At 44.9% G+C, this 24,042-nt stretch overlaps 1 protein-coding gene across 1 annotated transcript in view; it reads left to right on the forward strand.

Moving 5' to 3' along the window:
• Positions 1-6,994: 6,994 nt before the first annotated feature.
• tiam1a (TIAM Rac1 associated GEF 1a) overlaps positions 6,995-24,042 on the forward strand; it is a 32,511-nt gene continuing 15,463 nt past the window's right edge. Inside the window, exons 1-13 of the mRNA XM_030792556.1 lie at positions 6,995-7,918; positions 9,207-9,678; positions 10,464-10,636; positions 11,068-11,295; positions 13,166-13,351; positions 15,252-15,398; positions 15,520-15,597; positions 16,809-16,979; positions 19,592-19,696; positions 20,397-20,478; positions 20,725-20,811; positions 22,772-22,984; positions 23,518-23,648. Of these exons, the coding sequence (XP_030648416.1) occupies positions 6,995-7,918; positions 9,207-9,678; positions 10,464-10,636; positions 11,068-11,295; positions 13,166-13,351; positions 15,252-15,398; positions 15,520-15,597; positions 16,809-16,979; positions 19,592-19,696; positions 20,397-20,478; positions 20,725-20,811; positions 22,772-22,984; positions 23,518-23,648 (2,997 nt within the window). The remainder of the gene's footprint in view (positions 7,919-9,206; positions 9,679-10,463; positions 10,637-11,067; positions 11,296-13,165; positions 13,352-15,251; positions 15,399-15,519; positions 15,598-16,808; positions 16,980-19,591; positions 19,697-20,396; positions 20,479-20,724; positions 20,812-22,771; positions 22,985-23,517; positions 23,649-24,042) is intronic.

A 24,042-nucleotide genomic window follows, 5' to 3' on the forward strand; every position in this document is an offset into this window, starting at 1 on the left:
GGCGGAAGCTATTATTACCTGATACCTGAGACTCACGGCCGAGGGCGGGATGGGGGGGGGCGGCCGGGTACTGGAGGGGGTAATTAGAGTGTTGGGAAAGGGGAAAGGTTAGGTGCAGGATTTTACAAGATCAGTGAACCCTGAGGAGGAACGCCATACACATTTATGTGAAGATGGAAATGACGTCATTCCTTACATTTTAGATGTACACGCTCAAAACTTGGGTCACCTGGAAAGAAAAACGGGTGTCTCTGAAATGCAGTCTGTCTGGAGAATCGAAAACGATTTAAAATGCTTGTACGTTTATATGCGTTCGTTTTTTTTTTTCGTCTGATTAAACAGCAATCCGACAGCAGTAACGTAATGGCATGAATTATGAATTTCAGAACACTGTTTTGACAAGGATGTAAATCAGAGAGGCTCAGCTCAGGGCTACCAAACAGAAACGGCTGCCGATGAGAATCTGGACTGTCTCCTTCTTAATCGGCAGTCTGCCTTTAACTGGTCCTGTGTGAGCAAAAGCCGTATCTTTCAGACAGTTACTGATAGAGCGAGTCCTCTTATCTGTCTTCCTCGCAGACGGGATGATATTGGGATTGCTCCGTTTCCTAAATGCAAATGAAGGGTGAAGGAGATAAAATGAAAGATAATGTTCACAAAAGAACAGTTTCGAAAATGTTAAAACCTCTGGCCGTTTCTTCCTGAAACGGGGGCCGTGTCTGTGGAGAGCTGTGATTTGGGCTGTCTGAGAGCTAATCAGTCTGAGCTCTGAGAGAGAGAGAGAGAGACAGAGAGAGAGAGAGAGAGAGAGAGAGAGAGACAGAGAGAGAGAGAGAGACAGAGAGAGAGAGAGAGAGAGAGAGAGACAGAGAGAGAGAGAGAGAGAGACAGAGAGAGAGAGACAGACAGAGAGAGAGAGAGAGACGGGGCAAAACAGACAGATTTTTACTCAGTCCTTTTGTCTCTGCTCTCTCAATTAAACTAATAAGGGCAGACTGGAGAACATGCTCAATTGCATACCCCAACCCATACTGAACAATGGCGAACACCTCCTTTTTTCTCCTCCTTTCCATCACCCTCCCTCCCTCTCTCCCTCTCTCCCTCTCTCTCTCTCTCTCTCCGCTCTCCAGTTCTCTGTGTCTCTCTCCAGCTTTAAAAGTGCTGTTAAAATGGCCCTAAGCCTGTACTCACCTCTCTCCTCCTCTGTTATTCTTAAGGGACTTTTCCCAACACTGTTTCTTGCCCTGCGGCCCTAAGACAAGGCAGGAAAACAAAAGACTAAGTACTTGACTAATGGGAAGCAGGGTAGAGGAGAAGGGAACAGCGCAGTTTGGTTTTCTCTTTGTCTTTTTCTAGCGTTTTCTGTCGTGTGTTTTTCGCTCTGTAGCTGCTCTCCCCCTTTATTTGAGCGGCATTCGCTCTTTTGTCGGCTTTCTCCGTCTCGGCCTGTTTTTTTTATGAAACTAATCATTACTTTTGTTAGAGCTCAAACTAAACACAAAGGAATATGATAAAGAGAGATTTGCTTTAGCCCCCATCTAGCCGATACCGTCGTCTACCTGAATGAATGATTCCTATCGGGGGACTTCATTAGTGGGTTTAGTTCACTGTTTTACACACTGCTTTAATCCTTTGTAAGAGTGCAGCTCCTCTCAGTGAGAGACTGGACTGGAGCTGAGAAATAAATATGTCCTTTCTGTGGGATTCTGTTTTTTTGGAAACTCCAATCTTTCTGTTTGTGCGGCCACAGGCTTAAGGGTTCTCCCTTATCTATCTATCTATCTATCTATCTATCTATCTATCTATCTATCTATCTATCTATCTATCTATCTATCTATTTGTCTGTCTGTCTGTCTGTCTGTGTGTGTGTGTGTATGTTTGTATGTATGTATCTATCTGTCTATCTGTCTGTCTGTCTGTTTGTCTGGCTATTAATCTATGTATCTACTGTATATGTCTTTGTCTAGTTGTGTGAAAAAAGCCATTTTTAATTTCATAAAACATCATGGATGTTGTACCTGCTTTTGCTCTGATCAGTGGTTCTGCTCTGTACTATTTAAAGGGGGCTGTTAGGGGAGGTGGAGTGGAATTGAAGCTTTTTGGCTGCGTTAGGGTTGTGATTTGGGGGGGGGTGAGGCTGTGTTAGGGTGGTGATTTTGGGGGGATGATTGAAGGTGGAGGGGAAGCGTGTGGGGTTTGGGGGGGGGGGTGGAGTAGGAGAGTAGGAGCAACCTCCACTTAAACCACAGCCACATGCTGGTGACGCAGTGGAGCCGCTCCTCTCAACAGTGGCTCCATTCTCCTCGCGCAATGGGGCCTGGAGGAGCAGAGGGAGGAGGAGGAGGAGCAGGAGGAGGAGGGGAGGAGAGTGAGGAGGTCTGAAGTCATTCCATTTCATTATCCCATTGTAATACCTCTGCTCCTGCCCCTACACACTCCATACACATCCCAGATGTCTAAACATTAACCCCACACTCATCCTCTGAGTGCTAGGCAGAATGATTACATTTGTCTGAGAGAGAGAGAGAGAGAGAAGGTATAGTTTAGTGTCTTGCTGTGTATTCAATGTAACTGAAAAAAAGCATACAGTGAACGATATGAAGCATAAAAAGTAAAAATATTGCAATTTTGGTGTAACTGCTAATATTTGCAATGTAAAATACTCTTCTTTCGTCCTGGTTTAGCCATACTTCTTTGTAGCGCCACTCTGTAGTTTTTGACCTGGTGTGGAAAGGTGGGCTAATTAGTTTGCCGATTTGTGTGGACACTGCGGAGTAGAACATTAGGTTTTGTTCTCAGTCGTGTTTGATCATTTTGTGTATTTTGGTAGCGCACGCTGCCGTGTGCTTGTTTAGCGAGTATCCCCTGTGAAGAACGCCACAGAGCAATGACATAACGCTCCTTTTATTTTTAGTTGTGTTTCTGACGAGGAACTGAGGCGTGCTGATTTTTCTCTGTGTTGGTGGTGTGGAGTAGGCAGTGTGTCTGCGTGTGTGTGTCTGTGTGTGTGTGTGTGTATGTTTTGTCAAAAACAGAAGCACAGGCTGCTCTCTGCCAACACATCCTCCACACAGCAGAGGCGTCCACTTAAGTGCTTCTGATAAAACTTTCAGAGAGAGAGAGACTACGTGACTCATTGGACTGCTCTCTCTCTCTCCCTCTCTCTCTCTCTCACTTTACTCTTCAGACTTTTTTGTTGAGCTGTGCCTGAGAATGACACACACATTCAGTTACACACGCTCTGTTACTTTCCACGAATTTAACTCTTGTGCTCCTAACCCTCCGACATTTTAAAGCGGCCCTCAGTAATTAACTTAGCAAGCTCAGGGACTTGTGGAATGCTTGTTAACATGTCTCACTAATTAAAGGTTTTTGTTTTTTTTTGTGGAATTGGTGCCTAAAAGTCGTAGTTGTTGTGGTTTTTATGTACAACCAGTCACTGCTTATTGGCTGAGGAGAGAACGCACCTTTGTTTTTCTCCGAGAGGTAACAAATCAATGTGGAATTAGGATGTGAGAGTAAAAAAGGAAGACCGGACTCTGACACTCCTACTCTACAGAAAAGGACCGGTGACTAAACGTGGGCGAAAAAGAGAATAAGGATGAATTCCGCTGCTAAGAATACGCACCCTCGGACAACACCTTGTGTGTCTTATGTACAGGAATCAAACCGCTATTTTCAGTTTGTCATACAGCGATGACTAATCTGATATTTAATCTTCTTTTTTTTTTTTTTTTCCATTTACATTTGAATAGGAAAATGGCAGTTTTACATCAGGGATTTGCTGTGAGCCGCAACAAAAAGCCTTTCTTAGCGATTCAGACATTATTTATTGTTTGTTCATAACTTGATCGCATCAATAAGAGGTCAAAAGGTGAACAGCGACAGACGGAAGAGTGTTTAGGAGGAGTGTGAGGAAGGAGGGATGGAGAGAATGATTGGCTTAGTGATGGAGAAATGGGATTACTGGGGGGAAAAAACGCTGAAAATAGCGTGGAAAAGTTCTACAGGTGTTTTGGGATGTTGGATGTAATAGATGAAGTGATGGGTGGAGCAAGTAGAATGGAGAAGCTTTAAGCTGGAGAACAAAAAAAGAAGCAAACAAAACAAAACAAAACAAAACAAAACAAAACAAAAAAACGCCGAGCCAGCTGTAGTTTACGTACTTCTTCACAGTGGGGTTTAGAAGTCTTCCAGCAATACAGTACCTCCTCTATTTTGCCAGTACACACGCATGGACAAACCACACACACTGAATGACACAGACAATCAGAGACACACGCATTAACACACTACACACACTGGGACAGACAGACAAGCAGAGACACACATAAACAAAGGCCCACGGGCTTTTATCCTGGAAAAAAAGCATCAGTTGGGTTCCTGTCTCTCTCTCTTTCCCCGACTTCTATCTCTCTCTCTCTCTCTCTCTTACTTCTGGCTCTGTCTTCCTTCTCTCTCAGCTGATCAGTCTGATTTAGTCTCTCTACATGAACAGGGCATGATCCACAGTCCCGCATGCAGACCTCTGCCTCTCTCTCTCTCTCTCTCCCTCTCCCTCTCTCCCATACATAAACACACATACAAACGCACATCCACCTAAGGCCTTCATTGCCTTGTGTGTGGAAACATTTGCTCTGTTTACCCCACACAGATTCTAACTGAGCCATAGCACACACACACACACACACACACTTCAGGCTACAAACCCAATTACAACACATTCCAGAGTGACAGCTTCATACTCTTCAAATATGACAGATGTGTGTGTGTGTCAGGCACAGATGTGACACACTGCTCACAAACAGACACACAGTGCTTCCCCTTAACAACAAACAACGCTTCACACCGAGAATACTGAAAATGCAAGACATGCCGTCTAAACCATAAACCTTTCACTTTTCAGATCCACTGAATAAACCGCACGGCAGATAATACCCTCCACTTTCTTCTCTTCTTTTTCTACACCTGAGCAGTTTCCCTCCTTTTTTGTTCTGCTCTTTCTCTCTCTCTCTCTCTCTCTCTCTCACTCTCTCTCAGTGTGTCTTCAGGCTAGTTGTAGGGTAGCTGGGTCTTTCTGCTGCTTAATTCTCAGTCAGGGCTCTGTGTTATACAGTTATCCTGATTCTGACCCTCTCATTCATACCTGATGTATTATGGAGGAGATTTTCCTCTATGGGCAGGCTTTGGATTACAGTAAATTGGGTCATGCAGGCAGTTAACTACATATAATTACATTTTTCCTCCGGTATTGCTGCCCGACTGCTATGAGCTTAAATCACGTTTACCTTTTGTTTGCTTTCACAAGGTTCTAGTTCCTGAAGAGAAACTATAAAGGCCCCCCCCCCCACTTTTTTTTTTTGCTTTTGTGTTTTTCCTTGTTTCCTAGTAATTCCCTGAAGACAGAAATTTGATTTGTGACAGGGTTTGTGTGTGTGTGTGTGTGTGTGTGTGTGTGTGTGTGTGTGTGTGTGTGTGAGTGTGCGTGTGTGTGTGTGTGTGTGTGTGTGTGTGAGTGTGAGTGTGCATGTGTGTGTGTGTGTGTGTGTATGAGTGGTGCATCTCAGTTTTCCATATCAGATTTTTTTTCTCCTCCTCTCTGCTCAAAATATTTTCATCCTTTCAAAACAGTGCACTGATTCACTAACTGTGATCCTTATTTCCACTTTTATTACGTATTCTTTCCTTTCCCGTGTTGCAGAGTAATTGTTTATCAGCTTATGAATCACTGTCATTTCTTTACAGAGTGCTCGGGAGTAAATAGAAAAACATCTTGTTTGTAACTATGTGGTCTGAGGAAGGAGACATACCCATCTGCACGGACCACTGATCTCACTGCTCTTCTACCAGGTACTGGACACACACACACGCACTCACACACACTGTGGATAGCCCATCCGTGCAGCAGAATACATAACACTGAAACACATCATACACAGCAAAATTCTCAGAGTTGACTTTCTAGTGTTAAGCAAAAGTGTTAACTATAGAGTTGAACTGACACTGTAAAAACATGATTTAACACTAAAGGAATCAGTCGCAAAAGACAGTTGGTGTCACTGAGAAGTGTTGGAGAAGAGTTATGAAACCAGTGTAGCAAGTAGATAACACTTTGCTTAACACTGGTGTTAAGGAGAGTTCATTTTTAACTATGCATAGAGTTATTTTAACACTGCATCTGAGTTGTATTATTAATACTTTAGGAAGTGTTAAATTAACACGGCAAAGATTGGGACAAAATAAACATCAGCATAGTGTTAAAATGAACTCTCCCAGAGTAGATTTAACACTACAGAATTTGCCGTGTACTCTCTCTCTCTCTCTCTCTCTCTCTCTCTCTCTCTCTCTGTCTACCTATATAAATTTGTGCACACCTGAATTGGGCTAGATTTATTTTTCTGACACTAGATAGCTTTTATAGTGAATCATTTTTTTATTACATTGTGTGTTAGAATTGACATACTGTGCCACACAGACACACACAGGATAATGGACTTGAAGCTTTGAATCAGACGAGGATGTTTTGCATCTCTCTCTCCTCTCTCTCTCTCTCCTCTCTCACTCGTTGCGCGTCAGAGATATTTCTGGGTGTTAGGGCGTTTGATCACACGCTCCGCAGCTTTTCACTTTAGCTTCATTCAAATGGTGTGACCTCACATTTGTGCTGTGATTCTGGTAAGAGAGAGAGAGAGAGAGAGAGAGAGAGAGAGATTTTCTCGTCCGCGGTAGGGCACTAAGAGCTTTTCTCAACATGTTAAAAGCGTTCAAATACTGAAAAAAATGCCCCTTTAAAGAGCAGTTCATCTAGACAGGCATGTCAGTTTTTCTAACGCAGAAGTTGTTCATTAGATCTAGCTTATTGGTCAGGTTCGAGAGTATCAGAACTCTCCTGGTTCCACTAAAGATTCTGTTTTTGTGATGTGCCAGGAACATTCATCTGCTAGCACACTCAGCCTCTCTCTCTTTTCTTTTTTTTCCTTACAGATGAGAAACAATGGGAAACGTGGAGAGCCAGAATGGAGAAAATGCTTTTTATGGTGAGACTCAGGGCCATCTGTCTCGGAAGCACATGTCCCGCTCCCTCCGCATCTCCAACAAGCATTCCCGGCGTTCCCGCCACGCTTCGTCCAATAAGCCCGAGCACCGTAACTCGGAGGCCAGCACGCGTTCCAGCAGCACCCCCAGTATCCCGCAGTCCCTTGCCGAAAACGGCCTGGAACCCTTTAACCAGGCCGACGCCCTGGGGGAGTTCAGTGACCCAATCTGGGTGGACCGGGTCGCCATGAACCTCCGACCCGCGTCATTCCACGACAACATGGGCGATTCGGCCACGACCCCAGGCTCCGAGGATGGAGTGGATGTGGACACACTGGTGGCTGACGGACCAGAGGACGAGGAGTTGTACACTGGAGAGATGACCTACCTGGAGAGGACCAGCGAGGGTCCCAGGGAGGGCGGAAGCTTCAAGAAGAAGAGGTCGAAGTCTGCTGACATGTGGCGAGAAGACAGCATGGAGTTCTCCCTCTCCGACTTGAGCCAGGAGCACCTGACCAGCACCGAGGAGATCCTCGACGAAGCCGACGTTGAAGACAGGGTCTTTCCCGGCTGCAACGGCATGATGCGCGTGTCCGAATCGCAGTCGGGAGAAAGGGCGAACTCTCTGGACGAGCTGTGCGCCAAAAGGAGCCCCACAATGAGGGGGAGCTCGCGAAACCGCTTTAAATACGGACGGGACGGGGATCGGAACACCGGGGGGGAGACGGCCAAGGAGATGCTGTCGACTCCGGAAGAGGAAGGCAACCCGTACGGTGCCTATACCCTGCCGTGCCGACGTTCCCACTGCCTTTCCGAAGTCATGCCAAGCCATCAGGCAGCTCTGTGTGCCAGCATGCAGGGACGGCGGGCACAGACCACACATGTGAGTCTCTTTTCTTTTTTTTTTTTTGCCTCCTGCCAGGGTGAGGCTCTTACCCACAGTATGAAAAAAATAATACTAAACGAAGTCGAGACATCAGGGATGGTGGTAAATTAATGATGTTTTCTGAGCCGTCAAATCCTTTAATACTGTTTAGAATCATGTTCTCTGTGTTTTGGGCCCATTAGAGAAATCAAAGAGGGAGGAAATTCCCTTCTCTTCCGTTTCACTTTTTAAATCCATATTGAATGTTGTTGGAGGCTTTTAGCCTCTCTTTGTGCATATTTGATTCGATCTGAAGTGTGTTTGCTTGTTTGAGTGTGTTCAATTTTGTAGGGGTTTCAGACGGAGAGGCCCTGTGTAAAACCATGGCCTGTGGACTGTTACTCTGGGAAACTGCTGCTGCTGTATTGCGGTTTTCATCACAAAATTTCTCTTAATCTACTTTTCACTCCCAGACAAACAGCGAACTGTGTCCAAAAATAGGAAGCTGTACTCATCCTGTTTACCTTTTTTCCATACTGTTTTGACAGATCCTCTATAACTTCCTGTTTCATTAACAAGTAAACACGTAGTCCACCGAAAGTGAACTGACAACAAAGAGAGAAAACCTGTGAAATCAAGCCCTTCCCCTCAGTGTGAGCTTAAATATGTACTCTCCCACACCTCTCCACGGGATGCTTTTGTGGATTTTAATGATTGAAGAAGAACTCGATGGTTCTGTCTTTGAAACTCACAGTGTCTTTGTAATGCTAATTAGTAGAATCTCCCACAGCACGCGGAGTGCTTCCGTAGACTCTATTAACAAGAGTTTGGAGTTTAGAGTTTAGAACAGGTTGCATAGCAGTACTTGGTTGACCCTGAGCAAAATACAACGACTTAGGGTAATTGTGGGAGAGTTAAGATTTGATTAGGCCTAACTGAATACTGGGTTAGCGCTCAGCATGTTTTTTAGCTTAAGGTCATTGTGAGGTAAGGTCATCTGCTGTTAGCTTTGTTGGCGATCTTCCTCTTGCCCTTTGAATAGAAAGTGATGTCTTCACAACCCTACTATCTAATGCACTGAGCTAGAATGCCTCAAGGAAGGTGTGAATTTTTGATTCCTTAAAAAAAATGATTGTATTACCATCCACTTGAACCAGAAGTCATGCCTCAAAATAGGGATAAACAATCGTTGTTAGGATTTAATAATCTCTATTTCTGATGACCTGTTGCCTTTGCCTTTGTGTGTGTGTGTGTGTGTGTGTGTGTGTATGTGTGTGTGTGTGTGTGTGTATGCGTGTGTATGCAGGACATCACTGTGGGAGAGGGCAGCGAATATGGAGACAGTGGCATTGACGGCGTGACCGCTGAAGTGGACCTGCAGTCTCGGCGCTGTAAGACGATGTCCGCCTCATTCTCCGTGTACTCCACGGCCAGTGGCAGCGTGTTTGCGGGCAGCGACAGCGGGAGCAGCGGAGGTGGAGGAGGAAGCCGGACGGCCAGGGAACAGGGCGTTTATGAGAACTTTCGGCAGGAGCTGGAGATGAGTTCCCGCCAGACCAGGGAGAATCTGGAGGAGGCTGGCTCGGCCGCCAGCGACGAACAGAGCAGCGGGACACTCAGCTCCCTCTACCCCTCCGACCCGCTCCTCAGCATGGTACAGGGCACGGTGAGGAAGGCTGGAATGCTGGCCGTCAAGAACTTCCTGGTACACAAGAAGAATAAGAAGGTGGAACTGGCTACTCGTCGCAAATGGAAGCGTTATTGGGTGTCTCTGAAAGGTATAAAGCTGACAGCTGACTCTTTTGCATTGGAAACATTGGGAATGTGTAGATTTAATGAGGTTCAGGACCTGTCCAAGGTCAATGTTACCTTCTGTAAACTTGGATATACCAGAAATATCTTCATGAGACAAGATGGAACATGAGTATGTCCTGTGGTATTTTCTTGCACAGTTATCAAATCAAGTGAATTTTCTGCTTACGAGCCGTAATTCAAATTCGTTTTTGGTTTGTGCCTCTCCTTATTTCCATTCAATTAAAATTTAATTTCAGACACAAGTCCAATTTAATTACTTTATGCCCCGTAGACATCAGGCAGAGTAAAGCACCTGCAATGTCCTTTATGGACTACACGTGCACAAATATAATGAAATCATTTTAGAACATTTTAGACATAGAGTCTTGTCTGTTACTAGTCTGCTACAAATCAAAACATTTCTTTAGTCACACCTCTCCTTTGAGGAGGTGATCCTCTTCTCATCAACGGTCATGGGAGAAAGGGAACGAATTGACACGCTTGCTCTCCTTCTTCTGCCTTCACATTTATTCCCTTCTTTGATCTGCAGTTTTGTCCTGCACAAAAATATCCATTCCCAGTTAATCAAAACCCCCATATCCTTTGCAAATTCTCTTCCAAATGACTGCTTATTAGAAACCCCCTTTTTACAAAAACAATTCAGATGTTAACATGTGTGAGTTCTCAGTGCAGTGAAAAACACACAGACCTTTTGGATTCAGCTCAGTGGTAAACTAATGCTCCCATTCTCTCGTTTCCCTCCGGCCAGGCTGCACGCTGTGTTTCTATGAGACGGACGGCCGATCTGGGATTGATCACAACAGCGTTCCCAAGCACGCCGTATGGGTGGAGAACAGCATCGTACAGGCCGTTCCGGAGCATCCCAAAAAGGAATTCGTGTTCTGCCTCAGCAACTCCCTTGGAGACGCCTTCCTCTTCCAGGTTAGCGAGGTCCAGCTCCGTCATGACTCCAGTTCCGTGATGACTCCCTGCTTCCTCAATGCACTTCATATGCTAATAGTCACGGTCTTTTGAAACCATCTGTATGTTAACCATATGCCAAGACTGACATCTCCATGTGGCTCAGTGGCATTCAGCAGACTGACAGACGACACGCTCTATTGTTAAGTTCAAACCCTTAAAGGTTACCAGCTCTCGTAGCCATTCATCATTCTGTCACTGTCCTCAGACATTATTAATCAAATCAGTTAGATTACCTTTTGACTAGTGATGTATTCATTAACATATAGGAGATGCTAGAGATGGCATTTGTCCAAAACATGAAAAGAAACCCCCACCTCCCCCCACCCCCCCCCCACCCCCACTGCAATCCGTGTAGCTTTGATGATGTTTCTCCTGTGTCGATCGGTTAGACATCGGGACAGACGGAGCTGGAGAACTGGATCACCGCGATCCACTCGGCGTGCGCGACCGCCGTCGCCCGGCAGCATCACCGCGACAGTGACACAGTCCGACTCCTCCGCGCTGAGATCAAGAAGTTGGAGCAGAAGATAGACATGGACGAGAAGATGAAGAAGATGGGCGACATGCAGCTCTCCGCCGTCTCTGAGCCGAAGAAGAGGAAGACCATCCTGGAACAGGTACGCTCAGAGAGAGGGCCGAGCAGACCCCGATCGTTAAATCTGAGGTCTAAAGAACGTAGATGTGATTCTCGTTAAAGGTACGGACCAGAATCAAATGAGTTCAGCTTGAAGTATTTGAATGATTGGGCCTTGTCCCAACTCTCTTCCATGGCTTTTGTACCTTCTGGCCTTTTCTATTTAAGTTAATAAAATTCTTACAGGACTGAAGGTCTTTTCTGAAGCAATACCCAAACAAACATCACATGAATTCCTTACAAAGTTTTTTTTTTTGTCAAAACTACCTTTCATCTTGTTGATTAAGCGAACACAAGATCATAAGGAAAGGGAACACTTAAGTAGGGCCCAGAATACAAGGCCCAGTCACTGAAATACTTCAGATACTTATTTGACCCAGGTCAGGACGGGTGTCTTGTTATTTCTCTGCGTGTGACAGCTGGCCTTTCAGCAATGTTGGCTGTATACATATTATACAACTCAGTGCATACAGGTGTGTTCTTTTTGTACTGTAGGAATTTATGTACTTTCAAACAGGGGTGTTCAGATAGGAGAAAAAATGAGAACATACATGAACATATATGTTCTGTATGTACTTTTGCGCAATGTATGCGTGCACACGCGTACACACACACACACACACACACACCTCAACTCAGGATTACTAGCGGTGGCATTCGTGGTGTTTATGGAACGAATGTAACAGGTGCTGTGCGGACACATTTATGGTCATTGCGAAAGAAGAAGCACAAGTTGAATTGCGAAGGTGCCAGTGTTTTTAAAAAAATGCCTCTTTTTTTTCCAAAAAAAAAAAAAAAAAGGCAAATCACTCATTCCTCTCTTCACTCAACAGTTTTTCTACCTGTAACATGCTGCAGAGAGCTCCACAGATGTTTCAGCGTTGGGTTTGTGCGTGGAGAGAAGCACTGTCTCCGTTGCCTCCTCTGTGTAGCCTCACTTTCATTACACAGACCCCTCTACACAGTCAGGGCCTCAGAAACTGCAATTTAGCCTTTAAAGTTCTCAACTCAGAGAATTACTCAAATCTGTTTATCCTGGTTCACAGTTCCAGCTGGCACGCACGGTTTCAAACCCACAATAACGTGTAACTGTGAGTTTATATCTCGTTAACACGTTTAAGAGCTGTTTTTTTTTCTCTCCCTCTTTTCATTTGCAGATGTGGTATATTTAGCTAATGACTATTTGTTTGAAGAGGCTTTTTGTTAGGGGCCCAGAGTGAAAGCACGTTCTCATCTCTGATCCTGTTTAAATAAGCCATTGTGTGAGGGATGGTGTCATTTCTCCAAGGGATCCACTGTTTTTATTATTTTTTCAGGTTTTTTTTTTTTTTTGAGCATCAGATGTTTGTGTGTTTGTGTGTGTGTGTGTGTGTGTCTGTGTGTGTGTGTGTGTGTGTGTGTCCTGCTGCATGTACTCTCTCCTCGTTTAGTTAAGAGTAGATGGAGGAGTTGACTCCTCCACTGGCTGTAAATAGAAGTTATGTCAGTTTGGAGGAGGGCTGCTGACTAAGCCATCTCCTCCGGTGTGAAATAGCTCATCATTAACACAGCTGCTCCCTGAGTGCGGAGCTCTCACCAACACTCCATGAGGAGGTCCCCTGGGGAGCACTCCGCACCCCTACACACTGTTCCTCCTACACACAGCCCAGATATAAAACTCCGCGTTAAAAAAAAAAAAGCTAGCTGTATTGGGAGTGTTCAAAAGATCTCACCATTTTTGATGGGTTACGATTTTTTTTTATCACATTTAGATGATCCCTAAAGAGAAAAGGACATTTTTTTCCCTTTGTCTGAAAGATATTTTGTAATGTTCTCTTTCTCTTTCTTGTTTTCTTTTTTTTTTCCATTTGCAGATCTTCCTCTGGGAACAGAACCTGGAGCAGTTTCACATGGACTTGTTCCGATACCGTTGTTACCTCTCCAGCCTGCAGGGCGGGGAACTTCCCAACCCCAAACGCCTGCTCGCCTTCGCATCCCGCCCCACCAAACTGGCCATGGGTCGGCTGGGCATCTTCTCTGTCTCCTCCTTTCATGCACTGGTAAGAACATTATTCACACACACGCAAACACACACACGCACGCACATACACACACACACGCATACACAGGTGAGCGCACGCGCGCACACACACACACACACACATATACGCGCGCGCACACACACACACACACATGCTCACATGCACATACGCACTCCTCTCTCTCTCTCTGTCTCTCTCTCTCCATCTCCCTTACTCAGTTATATCATCACCAATAAGCACAATGACTCTCATAGTTCACATCTCTCTTAGTGGTACACACACACACACACACACAGTCCATCTCTCTGAGTAATGCCCACACACAACTACACAGTCCATCTCTCTTAGTCATACACACACAGACACACTCATAAAGTCCATGTCTCTTAGAAATACCCACACACTGACACAGTTCATCTCTCTCAGTCCCACAAACACACACAGACACACACACACACACACACACACACACACTCAAAAAGTCCATCTCTCTTAGAAATACCCACACACGCTCAAAGAGTTCATCTATCTTAGTCCCACACACGCACACACACACACACACACACACAGGCAAACACACACACACACACACACACACACACACGCAGAGTGCATCTCTGTCATTCACACACTCAAGTGCACTAACGTAACAGCCAGTACATGTCACTCAGCAGTGAGAGAGGCTCAGTGAGGTGCAGTGTGACCTTCTGCTTTTCTCTACCCAGTAATGTGTTCCTATCCAGCTCTTATTTTTCTCATTCCTGTGGTCTGCTACAGAATGTACAGAATGGCTTAACACACACAGTGTGGAATGTTCTGGGCTGTCTGTCACTTTTTTAAGAGACAGAACCCGACGACTGGAGAGGAAACACCTGTCGGTCTCAGCATAGTCTTCCTCTGAGTGGAGAGATGACGAAGGCTGCGCTGACTAAGACGCTCAGGGCTTCGTAAAACAATGAGGGACCTGCTTTTTTTTTTTTGTTTTTTTTTTTAAATCAAATAGTGACAAATAAAATAATTATCTTGTTTGCTAATGCCTCTCTTTGGGATTTTGCCACAAAAATAACAACGGCGAACTCCTCCCTGTTTCATGACTTTTATCATTTTTGGCGCATTAATCTCTCTCTCTCTCTCTCTCGCTCTCTCCTGTTCTTCTTCTAAAGATTAAAAATATGAAAAGACAAAAGGACTACTGAAGCGCACAGTAGAGTGGAGAGATGACTCAGTCTGAGATGAATGTTTAATGTATTCAGATGCTTTGCCCGTGTCAGCTCTGTCGGCGGATGAGTGACTGGTTTTCTAACAACCTCCGGGAGATTGCTGGGTTATACTGGAGTGCTGTGTGTAGGTCGTTATGTAGCTTAACTCCGTCACTGTACTCTGAAGTGAGTTAACCCAGAAATGCCAGGCCGAGTTTCTGTCTGAGTATGAACGGTTGCGGAATGTCGTCGTGTGATAGCTTTACATGTGTGTTCATTTGTTGGCCTATATGTTCAACGAAAGTGTCAGCTCTTCTTGGATCACGGATCACGTTTAGGGGCCTAAGGGTACAAAGACACTTTCTTTATCCTTCTTTAAAAAAAAAAAAAAAAAAAAATCCAGATTCAATCATACAGCACGACTGAACCAATCAGTAATCGGTAAAGACCAATCTGTGAATATACTAGCATTTTTATATGCAGAGTTTAACAGCAAAAATTTCATTCAAATCAATATCTTTTTCAAAAATTGCGGTATGTCAGCGGCCGGTTGGAGAACATCGGTGCAGATTTTAATTGCTAATATACTCATTTGGTTTGTAGTTTATCTTCCTATGTGATACGGTAGATTCTTGATCTTGTGTATGGAGTGTTTGTGGCGTGAACTGTGTTTGATTGACATGTCTGTCTGTCTGTCTGTCTGTCTGTCTGTGGTGCAGGTGGCGGCGAGGACGGAGAGCGGCGTGCGGAGGCGTACCCAGGCCCTGTCTCGCTCCACCAGCAAACGCAAGAGCAGGTTCTCTTCACTATGGGGACTGGAGACTACCTCAAAGAAAAAGACCAAGGGCCGACCCAGCATAAACCAGGCACGGCTCCTCCTTCTTTTCGCGGACTCGGTCTTCTGTTTTTTTCCCACGGTCCCCAAAGCTCCGACCCCAAACTCTAGACTGACACAAAGCTGTTTTTTTTGTCACGCTCTCTATCCAGGTGTTCGTGGACGGTGAGGAGCCGGTGAAGAAGAACTTGGGCCGTCTGTTCGAGGAGACGGCGGCCAAGGAGAGCCTGGTAAGGGAGGCCCAGAGCACGGAGCAGGGCTCTCGCGAGCGAAGGGGTAGCAGGCAGTGCTTGGTGTGCAGTGACACACAGCACATCAACACAGAGGAGCTGTTTTGACTGAGTGGATACCGCAGCGGGAGCAGGCAGATTGAGTTTTCAGCCCACGCTTGGTCCCAGCTGAGCCAGCAGAGCCGAGCAACGAACGTGGCCAGGGAGGGGGGGGGTGGTGGTGGGTGTAGTTTGTAGGCGCGGAGGAGGGGGGAGGGATGAGGACGCTAAGGCTTCTCTTCCTGGGAGGAGGCAGACATCTATTATGAGGTAGAAGAGGAGGCAGATGGTCTCTGTGTGTGTGTGTGAGTGTGTGAGGAAACATGTAGACCCAGATCCCTCAGTCTGATACACCGTGTGTGGGCTCCCTTCCTCCACTCACTCCAGATTTCCAGAACCTTCTTGGGGGTCTCCCTTCACAAGCACAAACACACACACACACACACGCTCAAACCACACACACAGTGCTGTGGGCAGATTGTGCAAAGGCAGGAAAACCAGGGAAGGAGTGGAAGGTTAGGGTTAGATGGCTGTCATCTGATAGTGGAGGATAAGTTATCAGGAGCAAGCAGCAGGGCAGTGCTGAAAGGAAAACAGTGACAGGAGTACGAATGCGGGGTGGGGGGGTGGGGGGGGTCAAGAGCCAGAGTAACCCCCCCACCCCACCTCACCCCTCACCACTCTGCCAGCAGCAGCCCCTGTGAGCTGTCACTCAAAGTACCCCATGATTCCATCAGCGCATCGACCCAGCGACAGGGAAGGGGTCGCGGGCCGAGCCAGGGGCCAGCCAAAAGTCGGCAGCTCCTCACAGCCTGTTCCCTCAGCAGAGATCTGGCCGCCAGCCTCATCAGATTTTACAGATTAGTTATAATCAGATTCCTTGCTGTCTTTACACTTCTTGCCTTTATCGATTCAGACCGAACCACTTGAATTTTGTTAAGGTTCAACGATAAACAAATCTAGTTCCATGCTTTGAAAATGAATAGAGTGATGACACTTTGAATTCACAGTGTTAGATGAACTCTGACAGAGTTTCTGTCGTCTGAGGTGGGATGATTCTAAGGGTTAATTTAACACCGGTGTAGTTGGCTTTAAATGTCCGTGCACTGTCTCTTTTTTGGAAGTCTTTGTGACTCAGTCTTTCTTTTGTTTTTGGTTTTGTTTTTCTTCAGAAGGAGCGAGAGGGTTCTGAGAAAAGCATTCCACAGCATAACTCCGAGAGTGACGTTTGGGTGCCTGATCACCTCGTGCCCTCCTGGGTTTCGCTGCCTGATGACAAAGCTGTTCTGGCCACCATCCAGCCTGGAGAGACAGCTCTGGAGGCTCTGGAGGCAGTGTGCAAGGTGAGTCACGCACACACGCACACACACATGCACACATGTTCACACACACACACACACACATGTGCACACACAACCACACACACACGCACGCTCACACACGCACACACATATGCTCACACACACCTGCACACACACATGCTCACACACACCCACACACACACACACACACACACACACATCATTATCAGGCTGAACCCTCTGTTACCAGTCAATGTAAGACCTGACAGACAGACAGGTGACAGAGAAAACAGCACAGCATAGCATTCTACATACATGACATTTCATAGATGCTTTTGACAACACGGTACAAATATTCCCTTCCCAGTTCAAATTCCCTTGAGCTTTATGTAACACTTGGTTTACTGGGAAATTGCTGAAGCAGAATTTTTCTCATGCTTTGATCAAACATGCACGTCGAGTTTGAGGTATAAGGTTATACTTCATTGTTCATTTGAAAAAATGTTTTTCTGTTTCGGCTGTACCACTCAGTCACTTCCTGTCTCTCTACAAATGTGCAGAGTAAAGCTAACTCTATGTAGAATAAGGGAAACATTCAATAGTTATTCCCACCTAACTTCCGTCCTAAAATCCAAATTGCTCCGTAAAGAAAATAAATAAAAGCACCATCAGTTTAAAATAATTACTATACAAACTTATTTAGCATAACTTTTGGGTGCTTATAGAGGCCAAAAGTAGAGTGTATTCAAAAAGCTGCACTGTAATTTTAGGTTATATTTACTTAATTATTTATCCACAGTGTACAGTGGAACCTGTGTCTGTGTATATATATATATATATATATATATATATATATATATGTATATGTATATTTTTAAACCTATGTGTGAGTTCGGCCATGCTTGGGCAGCACTGGTCTGAAAATTAAATCCAGCCCTCAGCTCTTACCTGTTGTACTTGAGTGGACAGACTTTAGAGTCATTGCACTAATCACCATGGTAATACAGTCAGTCTTTTAAACAATTGCATCACTTCCTCCCTATGATCCCTGACTCATTGGCTCCCGGTGACTGCTGGTTGTTTGCTTGTTTGTTTTTTCTTTCTTTCTTTTTTTTTTTTTTAAACAACCTCAGTACTAGACGCAGTCTGTCTCCGCTTCATCCCCTCTGTGAGTCTACCCGTTCTGCTCTCTCCTGGGTGTTTTGTTGTGTTCGAGCTTTCCGGAACATTCTTTCGCGGCTCTTGTTATGCATATGAGCTTAGCGAGTCTGCGGGCTCTTGTTATAAAAACACGTCGACGTGCACTGACCACGGCGGTCCCGTTCACTCGTTTAGAAAAGGCAGCTGAGGAAACTGGAGCGTTTTCACTTGGCTTGTCTGCTCTATACATACATGTATGAAGTTTGGGCATGCATGTCTAAAATAGCGTGCGAAAGTACACCCACATAAAACCGCTCATAGGTTATGCTACAGCTGTGGGACACAGCTTCATTAAATCCAAGACGTACCTCTTTCTTTAACAAAATAGAAAATATTGAAGACGACTATTGAGTATGAATATTATGTACGCACTGGAAGAGTTTTATTTCTCTTGTATACGTAGCCATTGTAATTATACTTCAGTTCTGGCAACCGTTTTTCAATGCTGAGTATCCCTTTCTGAAAATTCACATGGATTACGAGTATCAAACAGTAATTCCCCATCATGGGCTTTTGCCTCCAGCAAAAGACCATTTAGACAAGCTGAGTTATTTCTTTAACCTTGTTTTTATAAGCGTTTTACTTTTCCCATTCAGGTTCATTCAATCAGTACAAAAATATCTTCTACAGAAAAAAAAAGGGATTTTCTTTCCAGAACATTTTTTTTCCAAAAATAACAGTGAAGTGGGTTTGTTTTGTCTGGATTTATCTCGGCTGCTCCTCGTCCACACTTTTCTCTCTGTTGGCGTAAAAACGTGGAGCATGCACAGGCTTTTGACGGCCCCCCTTCAACCCCCCCAAACTGATCATGACGTCCGATTCCGTGTGAGAGCGAACGCTCTAACCTATAACAGGATTTACAGACTACGCTTCTACCGAAAGACTCTGTCATTTCAAATAAGCGATAAGGTCTTGTTAAGAGCTGATTGGTCATCATATGGCTGATTGGTTGGGTTTGGTGGTTCAGTGGTTAGCACTCACAGCAAGGAGGCCCTGGGTTCGAATCCTGGCTGTCCCAGGTCCTTTCTGTGTAGAGTTTGCGTGGGTTTCCTTGCAAGTTGGTCCTCGGACAGGCACTGTTCCTAGCTCATTGTGTGTGTGTGTGTGTGTGTGCGCTCACTGGTTTTAGGAGTTAAATGCAGAGGCTCCATTTCACTGCTCACTGCTCAGTGTGTGTGTGTGTCACAAGTAAAGTGCTTCTACTTCGTATACGTGTGTAAAAATGACCTTTCAAGAGTTTCATATCAAGGTCGTTTATAATGTTTCCCATCCGCAAACTCAATTTTAGTTTGAAACTGCGCTTTTGGATGTGGTCTGTTCTGTAAAACTCCCATCTCTCTTTATGCTAACAGAGAGTACAGAGCTGCAGTGTGTATATCTTTAATGCAGAAATTACTTTTCATCAATGCATGTCATTGGCTTATTTTCTCCCTCATTTCTGTGTTGTTTTCCAGGCTAACAAACTGGATCCTTCAAAGCACTACTTACGGTTGAAGTTTTACATTGAAAATCAAGTGCAATTGTACATCCCCAAACCTGAGGAGGACCTCTGTGATCTGGTGGGTCTTAACATCTTAGACTTTTCACATTCTGAAGTTAACAAAACTTAAACAAACAAACAGAAACATTCTGTGCAAACAAGTCAGATTCAATAGACTCTTTTCTGGGCTCTGTGGCACAGTGAAAGGCAGAGAGAGAGAGAGAAGGAAAGTTTGAGGGTGACTGAAATGTGGGTTAAAGTGTGTATAAAATCCCAGATGATGCTAAGGAGGAACTACTGCATAAGCTATGAATTATGTATAGCATGGATCCGTTTACGCTTGAATCTCTTTCTCTCTCTCTTTCACTCGCTGTCTCTGTCTCCCTCTCTTTCTCTCTCACTCAACCACAACCACAACTTTGTAATCTCGGAACCTAAGAACCTAATTTACCTAGATGTTTTTAAAACACAATTCATCAGAGGTGACACATTAAACACATATTCACAAAGAGTCATTGTTCTCTCTCTCTCTCCCCCCCCCCCCCCCCCCCCCCCCTGTTCCCACAAAAGATCAAAGTCCTAGATTTTTTTGCTTGTTCCATGTTTCCTCAAAGATGAAGTCCATGTTATTAAGAATACAGACACACACCCAGTGCTGACTGCAGAATTTTTCACGGTTTATTCTTTACTTTATATTAAACCTCTTTACTTTGTAAGAGGTCTGTTGATCTGCTGAACAATGTTCATTTGAGTTTTTCTGTTTTCTTCTTTCCCCACAGCTCTTCAAAGAGATTGAAATATGCACCAAAACGACCAAAGTTGTGAAGTTTGACAGGGATGAATCCTGTTCCATTGGCTACGGTAAAGTGATGTTCTGTTAGTCAACAGTTCTTTTTTTTTTTTTCCAAATCCGTGTCAACTGATCCTCTCTGATCAGTTCTCTGATGTCAAATGGTATCTTAGTGACATTGTCTCATTTCCTCTCTCTCTTTCATCTCATTTCTCACTCTTTCATTTTGTCTGTCTCTCACTCTCTGTCTCTGTTTGTCTGTCTGCTTGTCTCTCTCTCTCCTTCTGTTGTTTCTCTTGTTTTCTCTCATTCTGAAGGTTTCTCCGTTGCTGTGGTGGAAGAAGATGGCACTCAGCAGCTCCATATCACTGACGTAAAGGCGGGAGGTCTGGCCTTCGCTAAAGGTTAGCGACCGACGGCGTCTGTCGGCTCACGGCATGAATACGTCTGTGTGCCGTCTTCATTTAACGCACCAAAAACACACTCTCACACATGTGATTTATGAGCACGCTGACATAAAAATCAGGGGAATATCAGTTTATTTCAGAGCTAGGAGGCCTGACCCAAATTTCCAGTGAACTGGAGGGAAATGCGTCCACAAAGCTTTGACGTTAGGATTATCAGCAAGGGCAAATTAAAAGTATTACCGGTTGCCAGTATGCCTTTGCCAAGTGTGCGTTCATTAGAGCTGGCTTTTTCAGTCCACTCAGACCCCATGTTCTACTTTTAGTTTCAGTTGAACTGCGGAACTGTTCTAGCAAAACGCACCTGGGGGCATATTACACAAAGCCAGAATGGCTCAGTTAACCGTAAAAACTAAGGTAAACATGTTGTTAAATGGAAACGGGCTTGGAAGCGCCATGGCTAGACTGTTCTGACCTTAGACAGTCTGCTGATATGCTAACAGTAATCTCCCTTCACAAAGCACCACCCTGAAAGCTATCAGCTAGCGATAGCAGATAAACCGCCAGCGATAGCAGATAAACTGGATTAATGGAGAAAATGACAGGAATAGAAACGCAGCATGTGAAGCAGGTTTGGGAGTGGGAAGGCTTGCTTAATTTTAACACAGATTGTCTGTTTAGATTATTAGGAGACCAAGATTCTGTCCTGTGGAAATGACCATGTTTAACAACTAGAGGCAAGGTCATCTGAACTAATATACCACTGCACTGAACAATAGCGTTCATACACCGCCTTAGATGGGAAGGGGGGGGGTAAGAAAGAAAAGGTGTGTAGCCAGAGTGAGTGGAGAAAAGAAGTGGACAGACTGAAATCCAATTAGGCAATGTCTGTGTAGCATAGCAGTTTGTTTTTGCATAGGAGTCAGAAAACAGAGTTTCTCATTAAAGCTGTGTGCTGTGCGGAGTGAAAGAGGAGTGTGTGTGTGTGTGTGTGAGAAGTGTTAGCCTGGGGGCACTTGTGAAATCCAGGACAGTCCGGACAGAAAGAGCCGGCAGCACTCTCTCTCTGTGACATCACTCTAGCATTTTATCATGGCTGTGCAGCTAGAGGGCTCAAACCTGATTGGCCAACAGACATCTAGCACTACAGCTGACATTTCAGTGCACTAACAACTGGGTCACACCGCAGGCTTTGTGTGTGTGCGTGTGCGTTTGAGAATATGAGCATGTATGTTATGAAGGTTTAGAAACTGAGGAAGACAAAGGAAAAGCAGAATTTTGCAGGCTAACAGTCACAAACACACTCTCTCTCTCTCTCACACACACACACACACACACACTTCAGAATATATTGTTGAAAAAATGGGAAGGACAAAAGAACATTTTCAGAACAGAGACTGATACTCGCTGCTGGATTTATTGTGCGGTTTCAGGAGTTTTAGGAAAAAGTTCACCGTCGGCCATAAACGTTTCATCGAATGTTTGCCTTTGTTCCTCAGTGGAGGTTAGAGGGACCATCAGTAATCAATTACTATGGCAGTCCTGCTTAATGAGCGTTAATTGAGCTATTGGATGCTAATTGACCGGCTGATATGGCGCTAATTGGTAATGAGGAGAGAGGGAATCAGATAGGGAGAGAGGGAGGAAAAAAAACAAACAGATGAGACTGTCGTGAGGCCGTGTGGAAGGACGTTTTTCTTTGTTCTTCTCATTCTGTTGTCCTGCACGTAGTTCCCCTTCAAACACAACCAAACTATTTCAAAATATTATTTGAAAAATTCCTTGAGCTTACAAGGTTCACGTGGTGCAAACACAGACATTTGAAACGCTTAAGGCAAGATGGGACATGAAGATAACTCACATTTGTGTGTGTGTTTGTGTGCGCGCGCGTGTGTGTGTATATGTGTGTGTGTGTGTTTGTGCGCGCGCGCGCGCGTGTGTGTGTGTGTGTTCTCTGCAGGTCTAAAGGCCGGCGATGAGATTCTCCAGCTGAACGATAAGGCGGCGTGTGTGTTGGAAATGTCGGACATGCAGGCTGCGTTCTCTCTGCCCTCTCTGACCCTCACCGTCAGCACCCTGCCCCCCGTGGATCCACGCCTGCTCTGCCGACTGCCCCCCCGCCGCTCCGACGGAGCCGAGGACCTCTGTACGGACATCTTCTCTCAGAGTCAGGGTGAGAGTCCTAAAAACGTCCTCTCTCTATTACACACACACAGATTCTATTTGAGCCACAGCGCACACACACACACCCGGATATCTCCTCTCAAAGTATGTATGAGGGTCCTAAAAAGATGCTCTCTCTCTCTCTCTCTCTCTCTCTCTGTTACACACACACACACATAAACACACACAAACACACACACACACACACATGCACACAGACTTACAGTATTCTTTTTAATAACCAAAATGAATGAGGCTCAATTACATTGTTTAGCACAATTATCTTTTTTCATCATTAAGAAAATGATGCATTACTTTTATTATTATTGTTGTAATAAATACTCATGTGTGGCAGAGTATGAACATTATATCAAAGGAAAAGAGATTCTTTTTTTTATACATAAGACATAAGACATAATACATAAGAAAATCAGAACTGCGACAGGGGAAAAAAAAATCAGGACAGCAGGTGTCGTTTGTTTCACTTGTTTTCTCTCTCTCTCTCTCTCTCCCTCTCTGTCACTGCTCACTATCTCCCCTTAGAGGACATCCTGGATGAAGGCCCAGGCCTGCTGGTGGAAAGCCCCATCCAGGGGCCAGACAAGGTTGTTTTTACCCCAGAGAGCCCAGGGGACAGGCTGGAAGACGAAGTGGATGCCAGGCCAGGACACAAGGTAAGTTTATAACTCAGAGAACCACATACAACATACAAGGGAGAGAAAAAAAAAAAGTATCTCTCTTTAGCGTCAACATGGGTCATTGTCCTTTCAGCTGTGCCACAGAGATGTTTGAAGTATTAACCTGCTGTGCTGTGTAACAGCATCTCTCTCTCTCTCTCTCTCTCTCTTTCCCACCTATGCCGCTGGGTAAATACGCTGGCTTTTTATCGTGTAAAGAATGAATAGATAGAACTGCTAGGATGTCATGTGGTGGATTATAGTCCAAATCCTCACATCAAGCTTGACTGAACCTGCCGCGGCAAACGGTTTGTTATTCTTTAACAACGTATATATTTCCAGGCGGTATATAACCGCGAGGGAAGACGTTTCATCATTTGGCCGTGTCTCC

The sequence above is a fragment of the Chanos chanos genome, chromosome 15 (assembly GCF_902362185.1).
Source record: "Chanos chanos chromosome 15, fChaCha1.1, whole genome shotgun sequence".
NCBI classification, from domain to species: domain Eukaryota; kingdom Metazoa; phylum Chordata; class Actinopteri; order Gonorynchiformes; family Chanidae; genus Chanos; species Chanos chanos.